The sequence below is a fragment of the Bombus impatiens genome, unplaced genomic scaffold (assembly GCF_000188095.3).
Source record: "Bombus impatiens unplaced genomic scaffold, BIMP_2.2 scf_0132, whole genome shotgun sequence".
In the NCBI taxonomy this organism is placed as follows: Eukaryota; Metazoa; Arthropoda; class Insecta; order Hymenoptera; family Apidae; genus Bombus; species Bombus impatiens.
The window spans coordinates 177484-195952 of record NT_176551.1 but is presented as its reverse complement, the minus strand read 5'-3'; the positions used below and the strand labels follow the sequence as shown (position 1 = coordinate 195952).

Sequence of the window (18469 nt, the reverse complement as noted above, 5' to 3'; positions counted from 1 at the left end):
AAACGATTATTTCCGGAAAACACATAAATCGGATATTTGCCTATTTTTGGCAAAATGCAATTTAGTATACAAAAATTATGCATTGACAAATAATGACTTCAGTCTATCTATATCATCATTTTATTATTGCTATCCATATTATTATTTTATTATTATATATTATTATTATTATTATTATAAAATATCCATTTGGGTAAATAATAGATACGCAATGCAGAAATATTGGTATCTACGAGAATGCAACTGATTAGGTAAGACTTATCTTATTGATCGGACAAGGAAGATTTTTCTAAACTTATACCGTAATTAATTCAAACATATTTTTAACCTAAGTATATTTAGAACTATACATCGATGAAAAGCGTTTCGAACTTAAAAATACACTGTTAATCAATCTTTAAACGAATAATTAAAATGTATTATTCATTGACTCTATAAGAAAATGATAAGTATTGCTTCTAGCTATTATTTCCTTACTACAGTGACTACAAAAAGGTATTGGCATATTGCTAAATACTAATTGATCAAGTCAAAGTATACGAAATTTCGTGTCGTACGAGAATTTGATACCATGTAGATGAAATGTAAAACCCGATAAAAAGAACGCTACAAAATTAAGGTTATGTGCCGATACATTTTGTAGCCTCTGTAATTGAATTCAATATATATATAAAAGTAAGTCACGTATTAAGTGTTAATCTACGTGACAAAAAATGAGAAATATCTTAGCTAATCGACTTAATTTTTACAAACAAAAAAAGCGATTTATTAAATATTTGTTATTCGCGTGTTCGTTGCATATGTCTGTATATGTTCGTTGCATATGCGTGTATAGCTCGATTCGCTTCAATTGGATCAATGATCTCAGGTAAGAAATGGCTGCAATGTAACCTTGAAAATAAAATTGGACCGAGTCCAAGGATACACGAGTTCATTCCCTTGGTTGTGACCGTTGAAACGCATCGAACTCGACGACCCACCCACTCATAGTACGCACGGTCAATGGTAATCGAATGTTCGCCGTTTCTGCTAGCTATTCTGGCGCCAAATTACATCACCGCATGTACACGGTGTTCCATTTAAATGCGACGCATGATTTTTCAGCCATTTGTGGGCAGTAATAGGTAAAAAAACAGATATAAGGAAAAAAATATGTAGATCGCTTAATTCTTTTAAGAATTCCAATAATGCATTACTATCTTGAACATTATCTCAGTTTACTTGAACGTGAAATAGTTTTTCTCTAGATTATTTCATTATTCGATCTCTATTAAACGAAATGAATAACCTTTGTTTCATTATCTATTTTGTATTTGGATAAATAATTTCTTAAATATTTCTAATACATGTTTCTTCGGTCCAGCAATTAACGTGTTCATCATTCGATGACAGCGGAGATATCACTTTGTAACAGAGTTATCGATTGCGAGACACCCCACAGAGATACGATCGTTGAGTGCGATTGGTGGTACGTACATATTTAGTTATGTGGCCGTAATTTAATTGTGATTATAGAGGATTTAACTGTAATTTTGTAATCAGCAATACAGTCGTCCTTCGTCTTATGCACGTAATTTTCACTTGCTATTGTCAGTCGTCCAAAGTCGTTTCTTCTAACAGCATGTTCGTATTCACGTGTTGAATTTAAGATATTTGCCCTTCCAAGATGTCTTTCTTTTTCCTTTCCTTTTTTTTTTTAGAAAGCAGCAGTTTTTGTGTTAGCAGTATGCGTTATCGATTAATCTTATGTTCTTCTCACGATTGAGTTTTTAATCTTATGTCAGTCTGCTCATCGTTAAAAAAATATTGCTTGTCACAATATCAAAACGTCGAACGATATTCAATTATACCTTTATTTATCAAGTATTATCAAGTATTATTTGTTTCAACAATTATACCTTCGGCTGTTTTAATTATTCTATATGAAAATGTTCTTTTCAGTCATAAACCGACAAACAAAACAGAAAGGTCAATAAAAATGTATTTGTTTTCTCTCGTTATTTTCATCGATATCAAAAGAGGAGAGAATAACTGTAATTATAATTTTATTGTTCGAACACATTTTTCGAAAGCTAATATGTAATTAAAGGAACTGACGGTTATAAACTTTGCCTCCTTTGTAGATTCTTTCAGTTCGTAAATTATACATTAACTGTTTGTTAATGCAAACTGTTGTATTTAGATAGCGAACAGCAAATACATGTATGGGGCAAAGGGCAAAAGTAGTAGCCTCCAGTATACAACAAACTGAGTAATTTAGTGTTTAAAATAGACGCAAGTTATGATTATGATTTCGCTATATTATGTAGGTTAGTACGGCATAGATAGGGTAGACAGCTGGATATTTGATGTGAGGAGAAACAGAAATAGAAGAAATAAGTATAGAAGCAGGAAGCAGAGTACTAAAGTATCAAGACAGAATAAAAAAAGAAACAGAGAACGTGATACTGAAAAAATACAGAAGTGAGGTAAATAGAAGAGAATAGGAGGAAATAGATTTGAGATAAATTAGCACTAAACTACCTACAGTTAAGACGAAGCTATTTCTACCATAACCAGTCAAAATGATTGATCTTTAAAGAATTCGTAATAATAGAATATCTTTATATTGATTGATTTATTACTTTCTTACAAAAGGAATTCCATGTTATGTAGTACATTTTTAGGATTATTAATCCATCTGGGACCATGATCCATAAATGAAGGTTGGCACATTTATAAAATTGTAAAACCAGTCATTTTGACTGGTGTGATAGTTTCAGTGCCAATGAAAAGATCGTATCATAAAGGAGGTGGAACAAACCACTGGCAAAGGGAAGACAAGGGAAAGAGCAGAATAGATGAGTGGATTAACAAGTAGTATAGGGGAAAGAAAGTAAGAGGATGGAGGAACAAAATAAAGTCGAGGATCAACCTCGGCAAAGAAATACAAAAGGAGTACGAATGGAATACAAAAATTGAATGACAGCAGAAAGAGCAAATTATATTAGACAATCTGGGTAGACCCTGGACACAAAGGAAAGGGCATAAAACTAAAACCGCTATAGCAAGATTTACATGCTGCAACGAATGGAGGGGCAACAGATATAGGGAAGAAAGTAACAAAAAGATATGTAGAATCTGAGAAGAAAAAGGACAGACATAATAACATATGAGAGGAAAGAATACAAAATAACAAGAACAATAAATTATAAAGAAGAAGGAAAATAAGGGAAGAAAAGGAGAAAGAGAGAGAGGAAAGAAAGAAATAAATTAAATAGAATTGTAAATGTTGCATATATGTAATAAGTAAAAAGCAAAACCATGTACTCCAAGAAGGGAATCATTGTCTTAAGCGAAAAGAAAAGAGAAGATTTTGCAATCTTTTTTTACATTCTTATTTAAAGAGATTTCAATGCCAATGCAACACTTTTAAGTGTAACGTTGAACAGTGTACGGATGGTGCAATGAATACTAATGCTAATATATTTTTGTATACCCTACATAAAGCTATAAAAGTACTTGGGTCGCTTTTACGTTTGTTTGCTATGTATGTTCTTCTTGCTACACGTACCATAAGTTTGACAATATTAAAATTGAAATATCTTTTAAACTAATCATTTTTCGACCCAAGTACCTTCACACCTCTTTCTTGTAGAGAATTAAAAGATGCATCGAATGGTGTATAAAAAAATGTATAATTCCATTTAAAAAAGCTATATTGACATTGACCTCTCTTTAAATAAAAATGTAAAAAGAAATCGGAATATATTATTAAGTTTCAATAATTAAGGAGATAACAGCGTGTACAGGAACAAATTGAACATACGTATATGTCGGAAAAGAAAAGACAGTGGGATTTCCCGTCCGGAATGTTGGGAAAAACCCCAATACACTAGTCCAGACTTTTACTATAGCCGCCCTTAAGTAATAAAAATAAGAAATAGTCTTAATGTTCCAATCTGACTTTATGACGATGGGTTTGGGCTCGAAGTGACATGGCAGGTCACCGGACGTAGCCACGGTCACGGAAGGGACATGTACCTGACAGAGGTATGAAATAAATAAATGGCTTTCCTTAAAACAAAGATTAACCCGAAAAGCGGGGACAGGAGTATATAAGGGTAGCCTCTTTTGGATTGACAGAGTTAGAGTGAGAGTTTGAGTTAGTCAGTTGGTGAGTGAGTTGTTGGTCGAATGGCCGATTGAGTTACCCGAATCGAGTAGCACGTTGATACTAGTTCTCCCGTGGACCTGAATTCGCTGTCATCTCGACCATCCTATTACCATTACTCGTAGCCTGTGGTAGCGTCCACATCTGATAGAGATTGGCTACATTCGCGACGATAAAGTAAGTAGAGGTTCGTCGAACGCCCCAAAATGCCAACCTGCCTCCGACATATATATATAATGAACAGTATATTTATTCGAAATTTATTGGAAATGAAAATAGCGAATGAAAAAATATAAATAATTACGTCAAATAAAATAGCAAACGTGTTTACTTGAAAATAAAATTGTTTGTAAATAGCGTAAATGCCAGGCTTACTAATTTGAAATAAATTAATATTACAATTTCTAAATAATTTCTTTTCTAAATACTCGATCGTTACAAATGATAGTGAAAACTAAAGGATAACAAATAATTATCTTTCGCGTATAAGAAATATATTTACCTATTTACCTCGCGTGAAATATTCGTTTTAGAAAGAACTCGAACTACTGAAACGTTTTATCAGATTGGAAAGTGTGAAAAGAAATATGTAAGAAATACATACATAGACGCACACATCAGGATTTTTTCGTAGAGATTCCAAATTCTACCATAGATAAACGTTTGTATATTTGCTTTCTGATTAAGTCAAGAAACAAATACGGAATATATATGAAATGAAACAACAGATATTCAAATAACTTACGTTTTCAAATAGATTTAACTACTCGACTAGTTTGCTTTAAGATAATTCTTTATTTCTATGATATTGAATTCTGTCCAAAACTACCTCGGTGTTCCAACGGTACTATTAAATAAATGACAATTAATATTTTTGAAACTTGAAAGAGACTCGAAGGAAATCTGATAACATCGGGTAACAACGCTCTCGTATTTTTAGCCATAATTTATTCTGCCAGCTTCTATCGATACGCGTCAAGATATAGGAGACCTAGATTAGCTAAAGGCTAGAGACTAACAAAAAATAGGGGGTGGTGTATCTCATGATATGCATCAAGTTCTAGAAGGGAAATGGAGACACAAGATCGGTATATACCATACGATGTTCGTAAATCTGTACACATGAGTCAGAGAGATTATGTGACTGGAAATAAGAGAGAAACGAAGAATGGAATAAAATTACGTAGGAAACTTTGTTTTCGAAAAAGTCTAGATTAAAGCTCGTCAAAGTATACGTGTATTTGGCTAACTGTATCTAATAAATAACGAAAGTAATCGAATGACATGGTAGAAAGTAATACATCATGTAAAAGTTGTACAGTGGATGAGGATTTATTAAAACAAATTGCACTTTACTAGCATATACAATTACAGTGTTACGTTCAGTGCAACGCGTCTCGCTATTTATCTGCCATTTGCGGTTGTGTAGCAGAAAATGTTTTACACCGTAGTTTAATGGTGTCGAGCGTACTATGGATGAAGATAAAAAAAATTCCGAAAATACTTTGTTTTCACAACAAAACCAAGGTCACATTGAAAAACACAAATCTTCCATGACATTATAGAACACTTTATGACAAATTCAAAAGGCATATTGCACGATACTGTTATTAACTCAATACCAGGTTTTCAGTACACTTTAGTTTAATGCCCGTTCAAATTGCATACTATCTTCTGCAATACAAAATTTTGCATCTTTGCAGAAGTTGGAATAACCTGCTATTTATTACTACAGTGGCTAAATGTGCAACTCCACATGCCGTATTTAGTAATTCTATCTTTCTGAAATGTAAATTGGATATTTTAAATGAAATATTATTTCCACTACGACGAATCTAGTATCAAGTTAATAAAAATATCATGCTTTTTGAATTTGTTGTAAAGTCCTATTTACAATGTCATGAAAAAAGCAAGATGCATTCCCCATTTATTTTACCGGAGGTAACAGTGGTTTCGCTATGAATATAAAGTATTTTCGAAACTTTTTTACTCGTAGACATTCGTAGTACGCTCGACAGCGTTGAACCAAGGTTCAAAATATGTTCTGCTACATCGTGGCAAACGGTGGAAAAATCGCGTTAAAATCGAGCCGTGTTTCGTTCACTAAACTAATTATACAAGGCTAAAGAAAAATACAAGAACATGCAAATAAATTGCACAAAATAAATTGACTGTTGCAACTAATTGCATGTAAATAGGAATACGTAAATATAAATAATTTTGTGACAATGTACGTTTTTAGTTTGTTTGACAAGTGAGATGAGACAACAAGTTCCTGACTGACTGTGTCTGTACAGTTCGCTCGGTCTTATTTGGCGAATTTTTTCGACACGTTCCAAGTTTGCATTTTCTCTAACTACGTTCAGCGGCCTGTTTGAACCATGGGATGCGTCACGTAATAAACACGAGGACGAACGATAGCGTGAGCGGGATTAATTACTAGCGGGATTAAATTGATTTAAACGCCGCCGTGCGTACTTTATTCTCCTTTATTGAAATGTATACTTATTTAAAAAAATTCCAATTAATCTTACTAAATGAATAACAATCAAGAATATATCCATTAGCTCGTTACCGTAAACGACAGACAAACTTTATTATGTACGTGAGAAAAGTAAGAAGAACTTGAAAATTGTTGAAAATGTAATTTCGTTCTTTGACACGTTTACGCGATTCTCGCGATCTCACACCCTGAAACTCTGAGCTATGATCGAATTCTTCTTTTCTCTTTTCGTGCGTTTCCCGAGTATCGCCAAAAGCAAAAAACAAAGGTAGCAAAAAGCGATTGATCACGTCGAAATACGAATTCCACGTGGGTGATTGGTAGATTACATTCACGGGTAAACTTGCAATAAGAACATCGACGTATCAAGGTCGAGAGACGGGGAATGATACGTTTGTCACGAGTCGCTGCTTCGTTGAGTTCACTTACCAGTCGTTGGAGAACCAACTAAGCAGGCAGAGGACGAACCACAAAGTAGGGGTAAGTAACAAAAAACAAGAGAAAACGAGTAGGAAGAAGGAGAAGCGGAAGAAGAAGAAGAAGAAGAAAAAGTGGTGGTAGAGTATTAGCAGAGTGGTAGTTAGAAAGAAAAGAAGGAGCAAGAGGCGGGAGGAACAACTGAATAAGAGAAAGAGAAGTAAAAGAGAAGGGTGATAGTTCAAACGACAGTGGGTTCGATTCTTCAAACGAAACGAGGCAGTGGTAGAGAAAAGTGTGTACGACGATCAAAGGAAACGGTCGATTTTTAAACGAATCGAACGACTCGATTCTGTCTTGGTGAGATCGGTTCGCGGGAAAGTGAACGAGAATACGCGGCAAATACAATAATAATCATCCGACGATATACCGTACGAGCTGTATTACGGTGATTGAAGAATCAACGGTGATTAGAGATCCCGTTCATGTTCGAATGTACGCGTTCATTGTCCGGCCACGCGATATCCAATCGAACGATTTCAATTCGTATACGTACGATATATCGATCTTCAATGTCTCAAATCTTTGCCCACTTATTCATATTCGTTATCATGAATATTAAGAATCAATATACATATATATATATATTGTGTCACGTTTTAACAAAACGTGTCTTAACGTACCAATAAAATTCGTAGAGCCAACGTGTGTACTATAATACTTTATATTTAAGGGTTGTATGCAGACATAACTATGAAGCCAGCTAAAAACTTTTCATTTTTGTCATTTGTGTTACATATTTTTATACGATATGAGTATGTTTATGCATTTGTTATTTATGGAAAATTGATGATCGACGGTTGCACAAGTGCATAGAAAGCGTTTGATATAAAAAAATGTTTGTATAATAATATTCGTTATAACATTTAATAAGTGAAACCAACGTCTTTCTGTTTCCTTAGTTGTGTTGATAAAAATATAAATCTGCGTGTAAACATCTGAAATTCTAGTGATAAGGAACCAAGCATGACACGTTTAAAATTGTATTAAGATTTTTTCAAAAGCTTCTGTCGATCAAATATCTTTCTCCCAATTAATATTTTGCTTATCAACCCTTATCTTTGATATTGTGCACTCCGCTTTTGAGAGGCAACAATGAGCTACAGAAATGACTCACATTGTCATTAAAATATGCGTATTATATGTGTTGTATGAAATATTTGGAAATTTTATTAATACTACATAATGAGACACGACTGTCGTCATTATACGCTGCAACATCCCATAACCATAGAACAAATCAGAAGCTTCTAATTTTTATATTGGGTGATATATATTTTTATACAGTGGCTATGAAAAAGTACTCGCATACCATTGTAGTTATAATAGCATTTACGTACTAATTAATTAGAACCAAGTATATTAAGTTATACATCACTCGGTAGCATTTTCACGTGATTACAAAAGTTTGGTACGATGGAAATGTAATATGAGATATGATAGAGAAAAATCTATTAAAAAATTAGCATACGTGAAAATGCTTTTTGTAGATACTCTATGTTAACGCGATAAGAAAGTATTGAGATACTATTTATACTTTTCATTCTCAAAACATATAGAATATACGTTCGCTCTCCAGAAGAAACATATGATGGAAAACTATCATTGTTATATGCGTGTGCGTGTGATTATCATGATTACTTTAAATAAGGTAATGTTCGAAACAGATTTGAATACGTACTACATTATAGAAGCTGCAGGATATTCAGTACAAGTATGCATTTTCCAAAGATCACAAAACCATTTAAACAATCAATTGTCCACTATAATAAAAAGTCTTGATATATTTAAGATTACTATTAACATACAACTCACGTCGTGTACTAATTTTTTCATAAATATATGTTTGCAGTAAATGTTTCGTAATTTCCACTATACTATACTACTATACATATAGTACATATGTATAGTATTTATATATAATATACTATATGTAGTATATTATATTTTTAAGATATCATATATTTTATATATGTGTGCTAATTTTTTCTTAAATATATGTTTGCAGTAAATGTCTCGTAACTTCAACTATATTATACTACTATCTATATTACTATAGAAATTACGAGGCATCTACTGCAAACATATATTTATGAAAAAATTAGCACACAATGTGAATCGTATATTCTTAGCTGCAATCAAGGTCAATTGGCCAAAATATCCACATACTTATGGACAATCGTGTATTTACTATAAAACACTCTGAGGACGGCTGCTCTGACAAGCATATAGCCTGAATTCCCGGGTGTTTTTGAAGCGATCGAACAAAATTCAAAGCGAGCAATATTTACTATTATTATTATAGCATTTAATATTTAATTATAGTATATAATATTATTATTATAGTATTATTCAAGTATGTAATGTAAAAACACTTTCATAATATCTCGTTTATAGTATCCATTGCTTTTCTTACTGTTTTATTTAACAGTATTTAACATTTTTATAGGATACTGCATGAAGTGTGGAATCCGCAGAGTGTTAAAAACATGATCGAAACCCGAAGAACCTTTAAATTGTAGAATTTACTTTCAGTAGAAATAAACAATAGCAAATTATTATGTCTAAGAAGTTTCTAACGAAGAAGAGGAAGTAATTCAATGAGCAGCGATGTTGTTCGTGTGTGTTCACTTGGATCGATTTTTTCTTACTTTTACCAGTGCAGAATGTTTAAGAATGCCTTTTTATCGGTTCTTTTATCTCAAAGTTTGCCTCTTGACTGGTACCGAAACGGCAACAAGCCATGAATTCCAGAAGAGTCAACATACTGAGCTTATACTTTATAATAGCTTATAGCATTGCACCGACATCGCGAAATCGCATGGCCGTGAGAAATCGGGAACCAAAGACAAAATAAGATCCTAAGTCGAGTATCATTGCAAGCAAAATCACTATTACAACGTGAATTTTTATGTATTCGTCGAAGAAGATTTTAAGGAGCAAAAATGCATGGAATGCACACAATAAGCTACGAATGGTTCTTCGTCAAAATATTTGAATATTTACCATCGAAAGCTTCCGTGTATATTTTATATCCGTCAGATAAAATATTTTGAAATTTCACTAGCGCTGTGACGAGACACTAACAAGACGATCGTTATGATTATATCGGTAAACTCTGAAAGTAATCTGGAAATATACTATATATACAGGGTGGTTGGTAATTGGTGGTACAAACGGAAAGGGGGTGATTCTACGCGAAAAAAGAAGTCGAAAATATAGAATAAAAATTTTTTTTCTTTAAATTTTTCCATCGAGACAACGATCTACAGTGAGATCCGTTATAACGTACCGCACGCGTACCGGGCGAAAATTCAAAGTCGATTTTCTCGGAAACAAAGCCTCGAACGAAAAATTGTTATTCTATATTTTCGACTTCTTTTTTCGCGTAGAATCACCCCCTTTCCGTTTGTACCACCAATTACCAACCACCCTGTATATATAGTATATTTCCAGATTACTTTCAGAGTTTACCGATATAATCATAACGATCGTCTTGTTAGTGTCTCGTCACAGCGCTAGTGAAATTTCAAAATATTTTATCTGACGGATATAAAATATACACGGAAGCTTTCGATGGTAAATATTCAAATATTTTGACGAAGAACCATTCGTAGCTTATTGTGTGCATTCCATGCATTTTTGCTCCTTAAAATCTTCTTCGACGAATACATAAAAATTCACGTTGTAATAGTGATTTTGCTTGCAATGATACTCGACTTAGGATCTTATTTTGTCTTTGGTTCCCGATTTCTCACGGCCATGCGATTTCGCGATGTCGGTGCAATGCTATAAGCTATTATAAAGTATAAGCTCAGTATGTTGACTCTTCTGGAATTCATGGCTTGTTGCCGTTTCGGTACCAGTCAAGAGGCAAACTTTGAGATAAAAGAACCGATAAAAAGGCATTCTTAAACATTCTGCACTGGTAAAAGTAAGAAAAAATCGATCCAAGTGAACACACACGAACAACATCGCTGCTCATTGAATTACTTCCTCTTCTTCGTTAGAAACTTCTTAGACATAATAATTTGCTATTGTTTATTTCTACTGAAAGTAAATTCTACAATTTAAAGGTTCTTCGGGTTTCGATCATGTTTTTAACACTCTGCGGATTCCACACTTCATGCAGTATCCTATAAAAATGTTAAATACTGTTAAATAAAACAGTAAGAAAAGCAATGGATACTATAAACGAGATATTATGAAAGTGTTTTTACATTACATACTTGAATAATACTATAATAATAATATTATATACTATAATTAAATATTAAATGCTATAATAATAATAGTAAATATTGCTCGCTTTGAATTTTGTTCGATCGCTTCAAAAACACCCGGGAATTCAGGCTATATGCTTGTCAGAGCAGCCGTCCTCAGAGTGTTTTATAGTAAATACACGATTGTCCATAAGTATGTGGATATTTTGGCCAATTGACCTTGATTGCAGCTAAGAATATACGAATTAATGACAGACTAATCAAAAGTAATACTTATTGTTAGTATCTTCTTGTGGAATTAGGAATATCATGTGCATTATACAAAACTTAAATTGTCTATCTAAAACCTTGCCAATGGTACATTCAAATTAAATAAATCATTTGCATCTTACAATCTGTTTTAAATACACGACGCCTATATAATGATGTCAAGTATAATGAACTCCTTCAATAAGAAAAAACTGGCTGATTGATATTTATAAATGCCAGTCTTCTTCGTCGTGTTTAAATTTTCTATGAATGCATAAATATCCACAGTCTAGTCGTTATTGACATTTACTTTCAAAAGTATAGGTATTTTTGTTCTACGGATGATTCGGTTAAAAGGTTAATGGAACGTGGTTTAATTGCAAACGCTTCGAAACCGTACAGACTCGATATAACTGGTTAATTGCTGCACAATTGTAAACACGAATCTTTATTTTTGTCTCGACTGTCTTTTTAATGCAACGATGCCAACAACCGATTCGAACAATTGAAAGGAAAGACGCAAAACGTGCAGTTGCGCGCTGCATCGATACTGTGTAGTATAGTATTTTTCAATTTTTCCAATGGCGATCGAACGATATTTTAACTTGGCTAAAACAACATAATAACTAGACCGTGAATATTTATGCAAACGCATATTTTTATAAACACAACTAAAGAAGTAAAACATACACGAACATCTGTAACAACGTTTGTTCTTCTACATCTTTAAACTTCTAAAGTCAAATTCAGGATCGCATGGATACGGATCAGTACAAGTATTTTGTTTGTTGATATACACTTTTTACATGCGAAATAGGAACGGGACAATATGTTGATTGTAGTTCCGTTGAAATAGCATAATACCACGGAATTGAATCCATTTGAAGACGCGAATACGCAATAGCGTAGAAAAAGCAACTTCAACGGCGAACACCGTAAAATGGACGACATGGTTAGGATAACCCATCGTGCGAGACCTTTCAGGTCAATCTCGTTCGGTGCCGCTTGTTAGTGAAATTACTTAGCCCGTAATCCGAGCATGCGGTATAAAAGAAGGGAGCACAGAGAAGCACTGAGGTAGTGACAGAAGAATGACCAATTGCGGAACTACTTGTATCGTTTCGACATTGTATTAACAATCATAAGAAAACGATGCACTACATACGCTCGTCTTGAATTTTGCAATCTCCCATGTTAACTCAATATAGTGAATTAATTCATAAAGCGAGCGCTTCGAGTGATCCGCGATAAGTCTTTCGACACCTTCTCCTTTTCTTTCCTCGATTATATAGAAAAAACGCTTCATAAACGTAACTGTATTTGGATTTCTTCTCTGGCTAGGTACATGGCTTTCGACTGGACAAAGAACGATGGCGTCACAGACCGATGATGCGTATCCGGAAATCATCGATTCCACCAACAGAAGGTACGCATCGGATCGACAATCGATCATAGTTTATCGTTTATTACGTAAGAAGCAGAAAAAGGCGTGAAGTATGTTTGTGGTAAAATAATGAAATCATCGTATTATTTCTAACAGTAGGTCTTCGACCAAATATGATAGTATCTAAATATCACTAGAGCAACTAAAAGTCACTATTTTCTTTCTGACTAATCTGGATAATAAATTGAAGATCCTGTTTGTTTTGTTATCTTTTCTTTTTCGTATCAAATCATCATTCAGACCGATTGAACTTTTCCGTATATTTTATATCAACATATAGAATCGTTCACGGTTTAAATATTTTAACTGATTTTAACGGTTTAAACAATGGTTTAAACAACAATTTATCAATGCGAGAAGACTTCAAAAGTACCTTTGTATTTCTTAAGTAGGATTATACATGTAATATAAATTTTTCTTATCACATTCTTAATCTGTAAAAGAAAACAGATTTCTGAACATTACTAAAAATAATAATAAATTTAAAAAATACAAAATAACACTGTTCTTATGGGAACTTCTTCAAGTCTCTTTTCATATCGACAAAAATTGTTTATTTAAGGAACTGTTGTTTAAACTATTAGATCCAGCTCAAACTTCTTGAGCCGTAGATTATAAATAAAAAGTACATGGAAAGCTTAAATCGATTTGATATGATACAAGTACGAAAAAGAGATTCGATCAAGATCTTCACTTCTCATATCCTTCTTATATTCTATATTATATATATAGAAAATAATAACTTTTAATTACCGTAGTACCATACTGCTTTTGGCTAAACTTGTTATCAGCTGTAGTAATGTTCTTTTTCAATCTTCTTTTCCCATTCTCATTACTATTCATCATTTGTTATCCTTTCAGAAAGACAGACGGATTTGCAAGATTGTTGATACAATTCCTTTCAATCTACTGGAGATCGTTCGTGATCGTACTATGGCCACTGATTCTGTTTCCTATCGTTATGGTAGAGACTACCGAGGTTCGTCCCAAGATAGTTTTCCTTTACATTAGTTACATAATTGTTTTATCATTATTGTAACTTTCTCCTGTTTTTGTCTTACTGTTTTCTCCTCTTTAATCTTATAACTTATTCTCGTGTAACTCTTTGTCATTTATTTTTTATCCCCATTCTGATTCTTAATAATTCAAAGCTATCATAATATCCTATATATCGCATATAAATATCTTTAAAATCGTTAGATCATAAACGTGGAAATACATAATATAACAATTCCGCACATATGTAATTCATAACACCATCTTTTTTCAATTTTCAAAAAGTGACTCTTTACAGTCCTTTCAGAACGTTAATGATCGGTTTGTCCACTGATGCATTATGAAATCGAAATTGCGACAAACATCTAACGTTAAAACATATTGCAATATGTTGTCTTGTTAACGCCGTCCCTTTTATATTGAAAATTAAATAATAGCACACAATTCTTAATTCGTGTCTTTAGTTTTTGTGTAATCAGTGTTCAGTAGTCTTTTTTTTATACTATCTTCTTTCCCATAGTTTAGAATTTTACTTTCTTCTACTGCTCTATTATTATCTTTTACACTTTTTCTTATTATTGTTTTATTATGTTCCATCTTTCACTTCTTTTTCCTATTTCAATAAGAGTACTTTATGCATCATTGAAAATACAAAAAGCCTGCTGTTACTATACTGACAAAGAGCAAATACATTTCAATTGTACATTCCCCAACTCAAGAAGATCTGACCGTTAAAGTGTTAATTTTTCTTTACTTTATCCACTTCATCCATTTCCACCTTTACTCTTTCTATTTTATATTCCCTATTTTCTACCTTTTTCTTTCTAGTTTTCTCATGTTCATACGTAAAGAATTACGTGTCAATTAAACGCAGGTAATAGCGATGCGATGTCTATACGTGGTTGGTCTGATGGCAATGTTTTGGATGACCGAGGTGCTTCCCTTACCAATCACAGGTTTAATTCCTGTCGTTCTCTATCCACTGATGGGTATAATGAATACCGGCGATACCTGTACCTGCTATATGAACGATACCACGATGATGTTTATCGGTAGCATGGTGATTGCGATCGTTATTGAAAACTCTGGCCTGCATATGCGCATCGCGCTACTGATCATTAAAATGATCGGCTGCAGTCATCGAAGGTAATTCAGGATGCCAAAAAGCATTTAATAGTCTTTCGTTTACTCACCATCTTCTGCTTCCTTATCGGTAGCGGATGGAATTTCTTTTTACATTCCACTTCTTTGATTCTATCAATCTACTCATCATTTTTTATATCATGTAACGACTCTGAATTTTCTAAATTTCTCTCAATGAAATTTATATCGAAGTACTCGAAATGGCAATATACATGGCAGACAATTTTTACGATTTTAAATTGTTTCGCATGATTATATAATTTTACATAATTCTCAATTCTACTATCTTGCATAAGTACATAATTCCGAATAATCAATAATAATTCCCCTCATTAACTCGATTATCACGTTTTACATGAAACCAACAGATAGGGTTGTAATACATATCTATGAACAAGAGTGTATGTTCATGCCATAAAATATGCATATTATGCAATCTACAGATTAACACTGGGCTTGTTCTGTGTAACCATGTTTCTATCGATGTGGATTTCAAATACCGCTGCCACGACCATGATGTTACCCATTATCGAAACTGTTCTATTAGAACTTGAAGCAGTAAGCAATTAAATATCCACTTAATCCACTGTCAACAAGCATCTTCTACATTGAACTTTATCCTTTTTTCTTTGAATTTTCAGCAAGGTTTGGGTAACATGTTTATTCAAGAAGAAAATAACTATGGAGCTGAAGAGGGTGTGGAACCGTACGTAGTCGCAAACTCATCAATTGATAAGTTTCCTTAATAGAATCAATAAGACTAAATCAAATAACCATGTCAACTGCACTTTATCGAATATTTGTTACATATTCTTACTCGGATGGAGAATAATGTGCTCCAGTGATAGCTGTATACTATTGTTACTCATTGATTGTTGACAATTGTTTGCCTAAATAGTGGTTAATAATAAAGATGAATGCAAAGACATTTCTGAAAAAAAGAATTATATCTCTTCTGAGGAAGAAAAAATTAAATTTCATTAATAGTGAAAGTGTTAATGCATTTAAACAAGAAAAAAGAAGAAAGATAGGGAGGAAAAGAATGAATGACAAAAGGACAACAAACTTCTTCGCTATTGATATTCAACGCTTATTACTGTAACTTTTCTCTGTATTAATTGTAGGACAAAGAAACCGACTCATGTCACGATGGTTTACTATCTCATAACATCATACGCTTCCAGTCTCGGAGGCATTGGCACGCTGGTTGGAACAGGCACCAACTTGACGTTAAAAGGATTCTTCGAAAAGTAAGCGCTCTCGATGAACGACCCACTTTCAAACCATCCACCAAATTGTCTATTCATCTATCAACCGATCGTTCTTAAACTATGAAATGATTAACTGTAATGAGAAAGAAAGAGAAACAATCGTTCGTTTATGTTGCAGGCGATTCCCAAACAGTTCAGGTATTAGTCTAACATCTTGGATGCTTTATTCTGTTCCACCGATGCTTCTGATGGGCTTCCTCACATGGCTTTGGCTTCAAGTTATGTACATGGGAATGTTCAGACCAAATAGCAAAGATGCACAAGATATTGATATCGGTTCGCAAGGAGAGAAGGTTGCAGCGACCGTGATCGAGAAAAAATACAAAGAACTCGGCCCAATTACGTGGCACGAATCCGCTGTTGGTATCCTTTTCTTTGCAGTTGTACTCCTGTGGTTCTTCAGAAATCCCGGATTCGTACGGGGTTGGCCAAGTTACCTTACTGATTTGTAGGTATCTTTTTTTTTATTCATTGATAATTATTGTTACTGCTTCGATCCTTTTCTACCTCTTTCGCTTCCCCTTTCTCCTCATATTTCCCTTGCTCGAATAAAAGCTTGTCTTAACAAAATGTACTCAGCAAACGTAGTTCTTTGCAGAAACGTGAAAGACTCAACAACAGCTGCTTGCGTTACCATTCTCTTCTTCATATTACCATCCAAACTTGATTTCCTTCGATCGTTTGATCCGGATCCGGTTAATCGTCCGACCAAACCATCGCCAAGCATGATTAGTTGGAAAATGATAAATCAGAAGATGCATTGGAGTTTGATCTTAGTTTTGGGTGGTGGATTCGCTATCTCGGCTGGAAGCACCAGTTCCAAGCTTTCCTCCATTCTAGGAAATGCTCTTATAGCTTTACAATCGATACATCCATTTGCAATATTGGTTATTGTATGTATGTTTGTGGAAATGGTGACAGAACTGACTTCTAATGTTGCCGTTGCAAACATTATTTTGCCTGTTTTGGCAGAAATGGTAAGGAATTCTAAACGATGCCTAAATGATATCTTCTTTTTTCGCTTGCCAATTTATTTTCACATTTTTGTTTAATATGCATTTACTGTTTACTATGTATTTATATACTGCTTCTTTCAGTGTGTCGCTTTACGAATACATCCACTATACTTGATGATGCCAGCCTCTCTATGTTGCTCTTTCTCGTTTCATTTACCAGTAGGTACACCGCCAAATGCAATTGCTACTGCAGCTGGTCATATTAAAACCAGAGATATCGCGCTGGCTGGAATAGGACCTAGTATTATAACACTTCTCGTTACAACATTTGCATTTTCCACTTGGGGCACATACATCTTTAATCTGTCCGAGTTCCCCGACTGGGCAACTTAACACAAAATTTGAGCACTTTATTGTGGCGTTTACTTCATGTTTACTCGCTTGTACAAATGTTAAACACGAGTAATCGGTAGTCACGAACGTTATAAATAACATTTCACAAAAATATCGAATCTACCAAAGCGACGAAAAACAATGCTCACATAACAGTCGATTGTCCGACTGAATGTGTCAACTGTTTAATTTTTGTAACCATAAAGGACGAGAGTTACAACGAAAAAATAAACATGAAAATCAAACAGATAAATAAACTAACTTACCATCTACGGCTGTATCATAACCTATAGTAACCGATACTTCACTCCCACTCATGTTGTACTCACTTTCCTTCTTGTTATCAACACTTATCACTAAAAGGAGGTAAATTGCTTTAATACATGTACAAAATTTTGCAATTAAACAATATTGAGAAACTTAACCAACCAGAAATAACATACAGCGTATATTTTCCTATACGAGAAGCAGAGTTTTCTTTACTCGTTTAGTGCAAACACATTTTTACGATAAATGACAAACACCCATATAATCGTACATCCACAACTGAATGGAGAAAAAAAATATCTGTCAATTGATAATAATTCGTTCTCTTTTTGACAAATTCATTGTACTTGCATTAGCAATAGTTACTTTCATGAAAACCTACCATTCGCCGTCA

General features: G+C 33.7%; 2 protein-coding genes across 7 annotated transcripts in view; one reads left to right on the top strand and one right to left on the bottom strand.

Moving 5' to 3' along the window:
- Positions 1-18469, bottom strand: part of LOC105680296 (GPI transamidase component PIG-S) — a 22974-nt gene extending 4505 nt beyond the window's left edge. The window contains exons 1-2 of one of the 2 annotated variants that reach the window (XM_012381412.3): positions 18238-18469; positions 18075-18164 (exon numbers count right to left, since the gene is read on the bottom strand). In XM_012381412.3, coding sequence (XP_012236835.1) covers positions 18075-18126 — 52 coding nt within the window. In that variant the 5' untranslated portion in view covers positions 18127-18164; positions 18238-18469. The remainder of the gene's footprint in view (positions 1-18074; positions 18165-18237) is intronic. The other variant, XM_012381413.3, reaches the window with a different exon arrangement.
- LOC100746920 (protein I'm not dead yet) lies at positions 6811-18080 on the top strand. 5 transcript variants are annotated; one of them, XM_024365206.2, is made up of 11 exons: positions 7248-7433; positions 12423-12682; positions 12947-13031; positions 13911-14028; positions 14920-15191; positions 15632-15746; positions 15830-15894; positions 16313-16438; positions 16578-16907; positions 17058-17436; positions 17557-17817. In XM_024365206.2, the coding sequence occupies exons 3-11, from the start codon at positions 12976-12978 to the stop codon at positions 17806-17808; spliced, it is 1713 nt and encodes a 570-aa protein (XP_024220974.1). In that variant the 5' UTR covers positions 7248-7433; positions 12423-12682; positions 12947-12975; the 3' UTR covers positions 17809-17817. The 5 variants fall into 5 exon arrangements, with proteins under 5 accessions (XP_003486784.1, XP_024220974.1, XP_024220973.1 ...); XM_024365205.2 differs by having other exon boundaries at positions 7248-7539; XM_003486736.4 differs by lacking the exons at positions 7248-7433; positions 12423-12682 and adding an exon at positions 6811-7136.